We start from the raw sequence: 13918 nt of genomic DNA, 5'->3' as shown, positions 1-13918 counted from the left end.
ATGTGTTCTCTGCATGCCTGAATCATACAGGAAGATAGAAAATAGTTGCTTGATATAGTTAGTATTACTGATTTTTTTTAAAAAGTACAAAGTTTAAAAGATAAACACAAAAAAGATTAAAAAGAAAACTCAAAAGAAAAAAAATGAAGATAAAATAGTAGCAAATGCCAAGTGGTATTTTGCTTGGTATCAAATCCTGTAAACAACACTGATTTGCAAGGTTTGCATAAAATGTGTCATGTGATTCTTGGTGCCCCGTGAATCCTTAAAACCTAATGATAATAATCTTCTGATCTATACAAAGTGAAAGTTTGGAACATGGTCTTGTAAAATAAACAAAGGCAATATAAAATGCATTTTTATAGCTGCGTAATAGAAGTGTGCATGTGTTTAACATAACTCAGTCCAATTGCTTTTAGAATCTAATCCCTGGTGCAAGTCACCTAATTTGTAATTTACACTGAGCTCAGTTGTATCAATTTCATTGTCCACTTCCATTTATTTTCTATTGACTTTCAGAATTCCAAATATTTTCAAGACATACTTATCTTGCTGTATGACAAGCATAACCCCGCACCACCCACTCCAGCCACAGCATAGACAATATGCCCAAAACAGGCATGTTTCTTCGATTGCTAAATGTAAACTGAAGACGGAAAGAGACGCTAACAAACTAAATCAGGCACTTTACTCAACGAGAGTCCATAGGAAAGCGACTCCAGGAACTCCAACCGTTCAAATTTGGAGAGGCGGGGCCTCTACGTCACCATTGCTCACACCCCTTGCCTTCCTTATCTTACTCCCACTATGACGTTGCATTCGCAGTGCTTTCTGGGTAGTTTCTGGCGCTTTTCCAACCTAATAGTAGACAAGGAGGGAGGCCTGAAGCTTGATTGACGGGCGTCTTAGCCAATCGCTTTGGGCTCCACACAAAGAGGCGTTGTAACGTCCAATCGTAGCTGAAATCTGAAGAGGGAAGCGGCATTGTTGGCGGAGAGACTTGGGTTTACGTCCCGCTTTTGAGATAAGGCTGTTGTCGAGTCTGAATTTCGGGTTTAGTTGACCATAATTACAAGATAATTACGTCTCTTTCCCCCCGCCTGGTGTCCGGTTCAAGGGGTGGGAGACCGGGAGAATGAATTTGGTAACGAGGTGGGTACAAAACGTTCGGAAGGAGGGGAGAGCGCAAACAACGATTCGCTTCTTGTTGCTATGGTAACGTAACGTTCTCCCCTCGCGTGCGACGCTTGTCGCGATATCTGCTGTAGCGCGCGATAGTTGCGGGAACAAGCGGAGCGGAGCGCTTCTCCCACGTGTTTATTGTATTGAGGTTTTTCCTGCACATTTTCTCCCCCCCCCCCCATTGCAGAATTAATGATTTCTGCCTTTATTCTGAATTGATTCAGAATCTCGAAAGAGAATCTAAGCGGACTTGGTTAGTACGGAGATGGGGAAATAAATACGGAAGCTGTAGATTAGGAAGGAAAATGAGAAGCAAATTCCTTAAGGCCATGTAAACCGTTTCCATGCTTCCGCTAAAAAAAGTGTATGTGCTCGTTTCTTTATCACAAGTCAGAGGAATCTTCACCTTAGAATGATTCCCCATCAGATTTTGCAATTCCTTTTATTTCACCCCCTCGTTTTTAAAAATCAATTTACAGTATTGATGGCTTTAAAGTAGTAATTTGCATTAAAACACCTCAGCTTTATAACTGCTGGTAGTTATAATTGAAAAATTTAAAAAATAGTTTTAAAAGAAGTGTCTGGGAAAATCTTAAACAGAACCAATCATGTGGCAAGTGATGTAATTAGACATAGATTTGGGGAATGGGATGAATTAAAGATGACGAGTTCTGGATCTCATCAGAATTAGCAGTTTATCCACAGGTTTAGCAAAAAAGATTTTTTTAGTACTGAATGTTGATGGAGAATGGATATTTATAGTTATTAAAAAAGTAGGAAACTCACTAGCATAATCACTATATTATAGGTAACTTCCCATGCATCATGTTACAGTAGTAATGCAGTTAGTGGTGCCCATACATAGTAGTAGGGCAAGTGAGGATTGGGATGCAAATAATGTATGCAAAAGATACAAAATAAATGTGAATCAGAAAGGTTAAGAGTCTGGAGTTCAGAGTTTGGAGTATATGTACAGTTTATAATTCAGGTGAAGGATATTTATATTATAAATATGAATTTTATGACTAGATATTATATAAAATCAGATCTCATGAGAAGTGACATTTGCTTATTTATCAAAAAACCCATAAAATCCATCTATTTAGATGGGTTCTAGATCTACACACTGTTTGATAATTGATAATTAAGACAAATGATTTTTTTTGTATAATGGCTACACATTTTTCTTTCTTTTTTTAGAGCTGAATTTTCTGAAAAAACCAAAAGAAAAAAGAGAAGAGAATTAACTGAAGTACAGAAGCAAGAAATTAAAGATGCTTTTGAACTATTCGACACTGATAAAGATAATGCAATAGATTATCATGAGCTAAAGGCAATTCATTTTCTGTTAAAAGTTTAATACTTTGTTTTGAAATAGTTTGGATTACTGGGCTTATTGAAATATGCAATATTGCACCTACAAAAGATAGTTAATTGCAAGTTAATTTAGGAATGGCAAGAATGCAAGTGAAGCTGTTAGAATATCATATTAGACAACTTGTGATTTCTTGGGTGATCATTTCAGAGGTATTTCCTCAATATCTTCAACTATGTCAGAGCTTGTAATGTTTTTAATATGTTCTTAAAAATACAGGGAGAGATGTATCTAAGAGTTGCCTTGAAAGTGCTCCATATTGAACTGAATAACTCAGTCAAACATCAAGAGTTGACCACAAGAAATGTTTTATCACTGGATTTTGGACACATTCTATAAGTTGGTCCACCTGTGGTATTTTGGTTCAAAATGCTTTTCCCCATCACCCAATTAAAGGTCACAAATAGGAGAGTTTTTGAAGTATAGATAGGAAAAGATGCCCAAGAACAATATTTACAATAAAGTCTTAAAGCCATAGAATATCTTATAGAGGCAAAAAGTAAAACACTAAAGGCTTTGTCAACTGTCACAATTCAGTAAAGGTCTTAGGAGAAGGAGGGGCAGGTCTAGAGCAGACCCAAATTTCAATTCTATACTACTTCAGTCAAAAAAATTAAAATTGAAGAAAACCCTAGAAAGAAACAGTTTCCTATTATATGGACCAATATTGAGTCACCTTACTTGTATCGTCATCTTTCTCACAAATTAAATTTAGATTCAAATCTATATGAAATATAAAATTAAATAAATTTGCTACTAAATATGGCTTTCTGACTTCAGCATGGTTTATTCCTATGTAACTGATCAGGTTATAGCCTAAGATTGAATTGGTTCATATTGGAGGACATTGGTTTTTTTAGTTAATTTCATCAAACGTTTTTCAGAAGAATAATTGCAATCTTGCATTATTAGCTGACATTGTAGGCATTTTTCAAAAGGCAGAATTATAGAAAGCAGTGCTTTCCAACATGGCCATTTCCTAATATAAGGACCAATCTAGAATTTCTATCCACCTTGATTATTACTTAAAATTTAGGGGGTTGAGGACCACACATCTGGGATATGTAAGTTTAATTTTAAGTTTGTAAGTTTAATTTTATTTATAGGCCGCCCAATCCCGAAGGACTCCGGATATATCAGTGTTGACAGGGTGTACTGTAAATATTGTAGTAATCTAAATGAGAGCTAATTAAGATATATGAATAGCTTTTACTTAATTGTTGCAGTAAGTAATATGATGTCCTGTTAGAAGGAAATGCTATCATGGTTTCCTCCCACCCTCCCCACTTTAGACTTACTCCAGATCCGAGGAAATGAAAGAAGAAAGACTACATAGGTTTCTCCTATCCCTGAATTCAGAAGTGCTAAATTCCTCAGAGTAGAACATTTGCCCTGCTAGTCGTCTGGAACTGATCAATTACTTACATAATCAAATAAAGTGACAAATTTGGAAAATGTATTTAATCAGTTAAATTATTTGTCACATTTAATTTGTTATTGATACCCAAGTGAAAAGAACTTCACTTAGAACATAAATAGTTGTGTCCCTGGAAAATAATGAAGTAATGGTTTTTCTCCCAAATTTTTCTGGTTTTCCTATTCACTATAATACCTCTTACCTAAGTTTAATTTACAAAGATAAGTTATTATGTGCCAAATTGAAATGTTGTATTTCTGTCTTTTCCCTGAAGGTGGCAATGAGAGCCTTAGGTTTTGATGTGAAAAAGGCAGATGTATTAAAGATACTTAAAGATTATGATCGGGAAGGAAGTGGGAAAATCTCCTTTGCTGATTTTAATGAAGTTGGTAGGTGATGGAATTTAAGCAAATTACTGATAAGAAAGCAATAATTGGTAATCAAAGTTTATAAATATTTTAATAGATATTAAAATATTAATCTATTGACAAAGACTTTTTTTAATATATTAGGGGAGAGGCAGGAGAAAACAAACCATCAGGATTTCAAAATGCAGAATATATTTTCTATTATTTTACTTATGGGAAAAATGTAACTAATCACACCTTATATTATAAAATATTTTATTATAAAATATATTTTATAGTTGTTCTTAATATAACTTCTCATCATGTTATAGCTTGTAATAAGAATCATAGATTTATTTTACTGCTTTTACTAGAGACTAAACCAATGTGCGTGCAACTACAGATTGATTTTGGTTGATGGTAAAAATGCATCTTAAATTAAGTCATAAAGTTGATGTATGAAACAAAAATAAAATTATTTCTGTGGAGAATACAATTCTAACAGTAAAAGATGTTTTTGTATAAGATGTAACATTTTATTTTTTCCATTTTAGTGACAGACTGGATACTTGAAAGAGACCCACATGAGGAGATACTCAAAGCATTTAAATTGTTTGATGATGATGATTCAGGTAAAATAAGCTTAAGAAATCTGCGTCGTGTAGCTAGAGAACTCGGGGAAAACATGTCTGATGAAGAACTTCGGGCAATGATTGAAGAATTTGATAAGGATGGTGATGGAGAAAGTAAGTTCTGAATATGTATATAATTCTAATTTTGGATCAGAGAAGCAAAAAAATTGTTCACTCAGTTTTCTGTCTTTGAAATATTTTCATGATGAGACCTATAGAAATAATTTAATATCCAAAAAATAAAAATCCTACAAGCTTCCAGTGTATTTAGAAAAACATTCCACAGCAGTAGTTTCTTCCTATTCAAAATGAAAATTTCCTTGGCATATGTTGATGGCAATAGTATGTCCATTGTTTTTCTTCTTTTGTGTAGAATGAGTAAATATACTGGAATTAACCTGCTACAGTATAAATAACTGAAAAATAAGCATGAAATTTACTTCTCAATTTAAAAGTTATGGTGTTAGCATAACATCAACAAAGCATAAATGCCAACAAAATTATGTCTAAGCCTAAAACCTAAAGCAATTGCTTGTATAGATAATCCTAGACTTACAACCACAATTGAACCCAAAATTTCTGTTGCTAAGTGAGACAATTATTACATGAGTTTCCCCCTGTATTATGACCTTTCTTGCCCCAGTTAAGTGACTCACTGCAGTTATTAAGTTAGTAACACAGTTGTTAAATGAATCTGGTTTCTCCATTGACTTTGCTTGTGAGAAGGTTGCAAAAGAGGATTCCATGACCCCAGGACACTTATCAGTTGCCAAGTATCTGAATTTTGATCATGTGACCATGGGGATGTTGCATGATTGTAAGTGTGAAGAACAGTCATAAGTCATATTTTTCAGTTGCGCTGTAATTTTGAACAGTCACTAAATGAATGGTTGTAAGTCGAGGACTATCTTTAATGGTAATTACTTATGGGTGTAATTATATAGCATAATAATTTTTATTAAAAATAAAAACCAATTACTTGTTTCTGAGTAATTTGGGGTGTTTAGGATGGTTATGTTATTTTAATTTCTTAATACTAATTGATTCCCTCTACTATTAAATACTGTCCATCCATTAAAAGGATGCACTGCAAAATTTCCAGTTGAAATTAAATTGTTACTTCTTTCCTGAATGAAATAAGTTTGAGATGCTAATTTGAGTGAATTTTTTTTGAATAAGAATGTGGTACATATGTATTTTTTTCTTTTTAACAGTCAATCAGGAGGAGTTTATTGCTATTATGACTGGTGATGTTTAATATTTCAAGAAACGAACTTGATACAAAAAGGAAGGATTGTTTTCAGAACTGCAACATTTCTATTTCAATTAATATCTATAACAGGAGCCATGACAAATGTTAAAGGACCAAAATAAATATAAAGTATATGTATTGAGAGGTTACTATTTTATATCATTAAATTTTAGAATAAGCATGTTTGTTTGAGTACTCATTTGTAAAATAGCTTTGTATAAAATGTTTAAATTAAATCATAAAATTTTTGACATTATTTTAGCATTAGCTGTGGCCTTAAGTTTTATATAAAAGTTTAACACACCCATTTTAATAAAGCCTTCTTTTTATATTCTGTAAACTTTGTTGGAGTGTTTAATCTAGAGTCTGGTCCCAACTGACCTTCGTACCTAAGGGGAAACTAGAATTTGGGATTACGTGCTACTAGTCCAGCACTTTAACCATATACTGGTTCTCTCTAAATCAAGTATTAGTTGTGGAATTGTGGATTTTGTTGCATTCATTTCATTTTCATTACAATTGTGTAGCTATTGATACAATAGTATTTGTGAATTTTAAAAGGAAGAAAAAGGTATAGGGCAGCAATAGCAAACCTTTTTTGACTCGTGCCATAAGGGGGGAGCGCAGGGGGGTTGTGCGTGAGCGTGCCGCACCCATAATGCAATATGCGACCCCCCCCAGTGCACATGCATGCATGAGAGGTGCGACCCCCCATTTTTTGCATGCTTTTTTCGCTCTTCCCAGGCTCCAGAGGCTTTATAGGAGCCTGGGGAGGGCGCAAACAACCTCCCCCGCCCTCCAGAGTCTTCAGGGACATTCAGGAGGCTTACCTGAAGCCTCTGGAGGGCAAAAAATGACCCTTCTGGTTTGCCAATAGGGCCATTTTTTTTGCACTCCGGAGGCTCAGGGATCTTCAGGAGGGCCTCGGGGGGGGGGGAGCTCTTTTTGCCCTCCCCAGGCCTCCTATAAAGCCTCTGGAGCCTGGGGAGGGCGAAAAATGGCTTTCAAAAAGGCCTCGTGTGCCCTGACAAATGGCTTTGCTTAGGTTCGCCATCCTGGGTATATGGCATCAGTTTTCATGAGCAGCAGCAGGATAAAATTAAGGTAAAATAATTCCTTGAATTATTTTGGGGGGGGATATAAAAATAAACTAATTCTAATCATACAAAAATGTATAATCTTAATATTAATCCTAACATTTATTAATTAATGTTTTTTTATGAATGCAGTTGTCCATTTCTACAGCCATTTTGAAATAAATTTGAAGAAAGGATCTAGTGTTCCTGAAAAATACAGAAATGTCTATATTTCTGTGCAATCTCTTAATAATGAGAATGCATATCTTCCTACCTAGGTTTTTAGTCATAATTTTAATGGATTTTTCCTGCTACTAAGTTGGACTATCTCTGAGTCCTCTGCACAGTCTGTACCTTGGATCCTGTCTATGGATCTTGCTTCTATGGATCTGGTGCTTCATGCCTGTTCTTGTGCTGCTTTGATTAATGCCTCAGTGCTGTGTCTTAGTCCATCTCTTTCTGGCCACTGGGATAGTACCATGTCATCCTACACAAAGGCCATGGGTCAGATCAGCTGGTTCTGCTTTCAAAAGGTAACCTGTGATTTTCAAGAATATATTTTTTACTTTCTCTTTTACCATTTGATGTGTTGAGGGAATCTCTAAGATCCCCTCAACCCTCCAATCACTTTCAGGAAAAATAACCATCCGATCTGTCCCATGACCTTCCTTTACAATATGGTACTGTCCTGGAAATGGACACCATTTTGGGAGCTGCCATAATTCTCAGATTTGAGAATTGTAGCCATTTCCAAAATGATGCCAACTTCTGGGAAGGCACGATGTGGCCTCTGAATAGGAAGGTGGATTGGATTGGCCATGGTGGCGCAGTGGTTATAATGCAGTATTACAGGCTAATTCTGCCGACTGCCAGCAGTTCGATTCTTACTGGCTCAAGTTTGACTCATCCTCCCATCCTTCCAAGATTGGTAAAATCAGGACCCAGATTGTTGGGGGCAATATTCTGACTCTATAAACTGCTTAGAGAGAGCTGTAAAGCACTATAAAGTGGTATATAAGGCAAAGTGCTATTGCTATTGCTATTCCTTCCCAAAGGCAATCTATAGAAAAGGTATGTTTACCATGCCATGATGGGAAGGACGAGGTGGTGGGACCCAGCAGGATAGGAAACAGGCTGAAGGCCTGTGGGACCCATTGAAATAAGATGGGGGTGGGTGTAGACAGAGTGGCACTGTAGTATCCCTGTGGTTGATCATAAGGATAGGGAGATTGCAAAGCATCTGAATTTGGTTTATGTGATTGTGGGGCCACTGGAGTAGCCATAACTTTGGGTACAGGTCAAAAGTCCATTCAGTGCTGCTGTAATTCTGAACAGGGTCTGGCAGACAATAAGTCAAAGACTACTTACACACACACACACACACACACACACACACACACACACACACACACACACAGAGAGAGAGAGAGAGAGAGAGAGAGAGACATTCAAAGATTTAAAAAAGTCCTTTGTATGATATGGTATTTAAGATGTTGAACAAAACCAAATTCTGTACACTAACATGTAAATTATATTTTTGTTATGAACTACTAAAATGATATATCAGGACAGAACGTACTATTTAATGCCACTTACAATTTACTATATATGTTTTCTGTGAAATATTTATTCACAGAAAACATATATAGTATAGATCTGTGTTACCGATATACCAGATCATGACTTTACATATTTGTTTTATTACCTAATCTGAGACTGTTCTGTAAAGCTATCTAAAACTGAAAGTCAAAGATTTCAAACTATCTCTTGATTTAAATCTGGATATATGTATGTGTGTTGAATTTTGAGACTACTAGACAGAGTAAAATTTAAAAATAATGACTTATGAAAACAATAGAAAACACTCCTAAGGAATGTGGGGTATAATTGATATATTTTAAAATAGGGTATTTAAATACAAGGTTCTCATGATCAAGCAGGAGACAGATTTAACAGTCAGATTTCCTTTTATCCTAAATCTGACCTCTCTTCAAATTTGAGATGCAGGACAAAATGCTCTGTTACCTATTTTATCTTGAAAATGAATTTAGTTTTGTTTGTTTCTCAACAATATAGAAGAACATATTAAAGTACAGTATATATTAAAAGAAAGGTTGCAAAGGATAAGCAAGGAGTAACATTTTACTAAAAATCTGAATTCTCTGGCCGAGACAGGATCCTTTGGTAAATTGCAGTATGTAGAAAATGTTAAACAGGTTTAGACTGAATTGTGTGGTACATGATACCTACTTTCATGATTATTATGTTTAATTATGTTTGAGGCATGCTACATTCTTGAACATGGAATATTGGCTGAAAGATTGACTTGTATTCAAATAAGCAATGCCTTTGCCTTGTTTTCATTTATCCCTAGCTTTTTCACTCAGATGTTATTCTTAGTTCACAAAATTCACAATTTCTGTTTATGTCAAAATTTGTTTATTTTAAGGGCAGATTTATTTATTTCCTACTAACCACAGTTTTTGGATGTAAAATATTGAAGAAGTGGACAAGGGACATTTAGGCAATGATAAAGTCAAAGATGGGCAGAGACTGAACCGAAATAGACAATGTCCTTCCTTCCTTCCTTCCTTCCTTCCTTCCTTCCTTCCTTCCTTCCTTCCTTCCTTCCTTCCTTCCTTCCTTCCTTCCTTCCTTCCTCCTTCCTCCTCCCTCCCTCCCTCCCTCCCTCCCTCCCTCCCTCCCTCCCTCCCTTCCATACTGTTGTTGCAAGATATCTTCTCACATGCAAAGGGCTTAGAAATGAGGCCAAATGATGCAGGAAATTAGCCTAGCTTTAAATACACATTTCCCCTGGTCTTTGGTATTCTAGATATGACAACTGAGCAATGTTCCCTAAATTTTAGCACCCTGGTAGTGGAAGCAAGCCTTAGTAATTGTTTGATCATCTCTGGAAAGTACTTCTCAAAGGAAAGCAACATATGCTTGCTACGTCAGTATATATCTTTTGTATATATGCAGTGGTGAGATTCAGCCAGTTTGCACCACTTCGGGAGAACCGGTCATTAACTTTCTGAGCAGTTTGATGAACTGGTCGCTGGAAGAAATCATTAGGGCAGAGAACCGGTTGTTAAATTATTTGAATCCCACCATTGAATATATGTGAATAATAATAAAAATGGTAAAGTAATTGTGTATATGCTTCAGATCCAGAAATTTGTGAGGCAAGGTCATTACAAAATTAAAGAAAGTGGCTTCTTTCTTTTTTCAGGCACAGTCATGTCAGAATTCATATTTAGCATAAATACACATATTAATTCCATTATAACATGAACAAGTGCTTTTATATGTAGTCATTGCCTTAATTTTATTTTAAACTATATTATACTATTTGGTGATCTTGATGCCTATCAATGGCAAAATGATTGTGATGGATTGAATATTTTGCTCTGTTATGAAATACATAGAACATAGATTTCATATTTGAGGACTGGAGGGTTTTGTGACATGATCACTTAATGAGGCAATTCTGCACCAAAGAAATAGCATGTCATGCCTTATATTATTAAAATGACACAGAAAGCTTAATTAAATCTCCTGATGCGTTCAGTTTGTGAGTAGGAGAGAATTTTGAATACAAGAATCAAGGTTTTGGCGAAGATAAATGTAGAAGTAGGACAGCAACTATTTAAATTTTTATCCACTAGGGGGACCTATTGCTGTTGTAAAGTGGATTTGAAGAAGCAATAATTGCACCAATTTGACATATTTTATAGTATGGTCCTTTAACTCTGTCAATGCATTGACACCTTAAAAGATGCAGTTTTCCACCATAATAACCTTTAATTAATTTCTAGACTTCTAAATTTTTAAGTACTCTTAAGCTTCTCTGCAGTACTGCAAGCAAAAAGCAAAGATTTAATATATTCAAGTCTAGTCTTTCTCTCTTGCTATGCCATAACATACATACTAAGAAATCATATACACACACTCAAGTTAGTAAGCCAAAACAATCAACTAACACTGGTGCAAAATTAATTTAAAAAGTTGATTCTGTGTTTCCATTCATTTAGTGACTGTTCAAATTTACAAAGTTACAAACAGCATTGAAAAAAGTGACTTTACGACTGTTTCTCATACTTACGATCATTGTAGCATCCACGTAGTCATGTGATCAAAATTCAGAGCACACAGTGTTTTTATGACAGTGTAGGGTTCAGGGTCATGTGATCAGATTTGCAATCTTCTGACAAGCAAAGTAAATGGGGAAGGCAGATTCACTTAATAGTCATGTTACTAACTTAACAACTGCAGTGATTCACTTAACAAATGTGGCAAGAAAGATCATAAAATGGGGCAAAACTGACTGGCTTGCTAGGCAACAGAAGTGTTAGACTCAATTGTGGTCATAAGTCAAGGACTACCCATAACATTCCTATGTTTTGTGTTGGGTAAGAAGTTGTATGCAGGAAACTTGTCAGTTTTAGCTTCATTTTTAGTTCACAATACTTAATATATTAAGTAACATATTCACAGCATTCTGGATCTCTTCTGTATGCAGATAGACATCTTACATTATGAATCGTGTGTACAATATACTCTAGATATTAGTAGTCCATATGATATTTTAGATCAAGAGTGTCAAACTTACATTGTCATGACGTCATCACATGACATATCCGGACTTCCCCCTTCACTAAACTAGGCATGTGGTCAGTGCATGACGCATCCGGCCTATGAGCTGGGAGTTTGACAGCCGTGTTTTAGATCCTTTGTTATCTGCATATTTGCTTTATTTTTTATATTTCCTTTATACCTATTGTATTCCCTTTGCATGTTTTCTCCTTTAATAATTTTTTTAAAAGAAACCATTTTTGTATATAAAGGGTCTCATTACTCCCAGTTAGTGGGAGGGCAGAGTTCAGGCACTGTATCCTTCCTACTTGTATTTTATCATTTCTGATCTCTTAAAAGATGTGGGGGAAGAGAGAGATTTAAGCTATTCCTGGTAAACCAAGCAGGCTGCTATCTTTTTTTTTTTCTGGGCTAAAGTCCAATTTGCACAGCAGTTGCAAAGAAAAAGCAAATGCATTGCTAAATTCATCAAGATTTTTTTTAACAATATATAATATCTGTCAAGATAAAATTGCTTTGTGATTTACATTATAATAAATCCTTATTTATATTACAATAAAAGTTGAAGTGGGATGACTACATCTTTCTCCCCATTGTGGCATTTTGTCAGGCCTTCCACACCCTGCTTCTACTCAAATGTGTGGAGATGGCAATTCTCAGAAAGTCCTTTCAAGTCTGGCCAGGTTGCCTGTGGATTCTAGGAGATGTACACCCATAGGCATCTATAGGTGTGGGGCAGAATAAAAAAAACAAAGCCACGGAAGCTGAAAATCTCTAAATCCCACTCCATGTGTTGTGAGTGTGACACATATAAAAAATGAGATACTTCAAGTCCAGTGTTTGCAGTGGCAAATTTAATATGTGTGAACTTCAGTTCTTAGAATTTCCCAGGCAGTCCACACACTATAAACTTGCCAAGGCAGAGAAATGAGATCTAGCCCAGGAGACTCCAACCTTGGTAACTTTAAGACTTTAAGACGCTGGCTGAGGAATCCTGGGAATTGAAGTCCACAAGTCTTAAAGTTGCCAAGGTTGGAGCCCCCTGATTCTAGTCTATAGGCCTGGACATTCCTAAAGGTTTTTCCAAGTAAATCCGAGACAGATCCAATACTATTTAGATGTTATAAAGTAGACAAAGTCCAAATGGTGCTGCACAAAGCGTAACCAAAGCTTAATTGTTTTTGTTGTTGATGATGCTACAGGTAAGTGAAGAAGCAGAAGAGACAAAATTAACTCCAATCATCAACTCTATCATCAGAAATAGTAGTCAATGAATGAGTAATACATTAAGGATTTAAATGCACAATTCTTGAAATTGAAATTAAAAGTTCAAATATATTAGGTTGGTTTATATAAACAAACTATTTGCATTTTTCTCTTCTGTATTCATGAATACCCCACCATTGAATAATTGTAATTTCTTGAAAAATATTTGAAATATCTTTCGGGCAGACTACTGTATCAGCCTTTAACAAAGTTCTGTGCTCCAATAATGTTGGATCGCTATTTCCATTATCCTGAGACAATATGATAAGAAGGACTGCTATATCAGGATTCTGGAAGTTATTATAGCAGTAGCAATAGCAATAGCAGTTAGACTTATATACCGCTTCATAGGGCTTTCAGCCCTCTCAGCCTTATCCATATATTTCAAGAATATCAGGTTGAGAAATTTAAATAAATTCTATATTCTATATTTATTTAATTATAGTCAGCATGATCATAGATAAAGATATTCAACCCTTTCCCATATTTTTGGTGCATTTCTTTTTACATTTGATGTTTATAATTGATATTTAAACTTGAGGTTTGAAAAATCTAGTTTTGGTTTTAAAATAGGGTTGAGATGCTCTTTCTTTCCTTTTTAAACATGATTCAAAATGCCCTTGAATCATTCAATTATATATATTTACAAACTTATCTCATCAATGAATGTATGCTCTCCAGATGTGGAGTTTTAAGGTTTATTGTTCTGAGGTAGCAGAGATTTTTTGACACAATTTATTATAATGATATTAATATCAAAACTGGACAGCCAAGA

General features: G+C 35.2%; 1 protein-coding gene across 1 annotated transcript; it reads left to right on the top strand.

Moving 5' to 3' along the window:
* Positions 1–957: 957 nt before the first annotated feature.
* Positions 958–6545, top strand: CETN3 (centrin 3). Its single transcript, XM_014053784.2, has 5 exons — positions 958–1152; positions 2383–2515; positions 4249–4363; positions 4876–5067; positions 6168–6545. The coding sequence occupies exons 1-5, from the start codon at positions 1136–1138 to the stop codon at positions 6209–6211; spliced, it is 501 nt and encodes a 166-aa protein (XP_013909259.2). The 5' UTR covers positions 958–1135; the 3' UTR covers positions 6212–6545.
* Positions 6546–13918: the final 7373 nt, after the last annotated feature.

The sequence above is a fragment of the Thamnophis sirtalis genome, unplaced genomic scaffold (assembly GCF_051295495.1).
Source record: "Thamnophis sirtalis isolate CommonGarterSnake01/CBP01778 unplaced genomic scaffold, rThaSir2_p1.2 scaffold_5, whole genome shotgun sequence".
Lineage (NCBI taxonomy): Eukaryota > Metazoa > Chordata > Lepidosauria > Squamata > Natricidae > Thamnophis > Thamnophis sirtalis.
Note: the sequence above shows the minus strand (reverse complement) of the source record. Positions and strands in the feature narration are given on the sequence as shown.

Coding starts and splice junctions, on each gene's coding strand:
- CETN3 (XM_014053784.2), top strand. Junction 2,516..4,248: donor TAGATTATCATGAGCTAAAG/GCAATTCATTTT, acceptor TTTTCCCTGAAG/GTGGCAATGAGAGCCTTAGG. Junction 5,068..6,167: donor TAAGGATGGTGATGGAGAAA/GTAAGTTCTGAA, acceptor TCTTTTTAACAG/TCAATCAGGAGGAGTTTATT.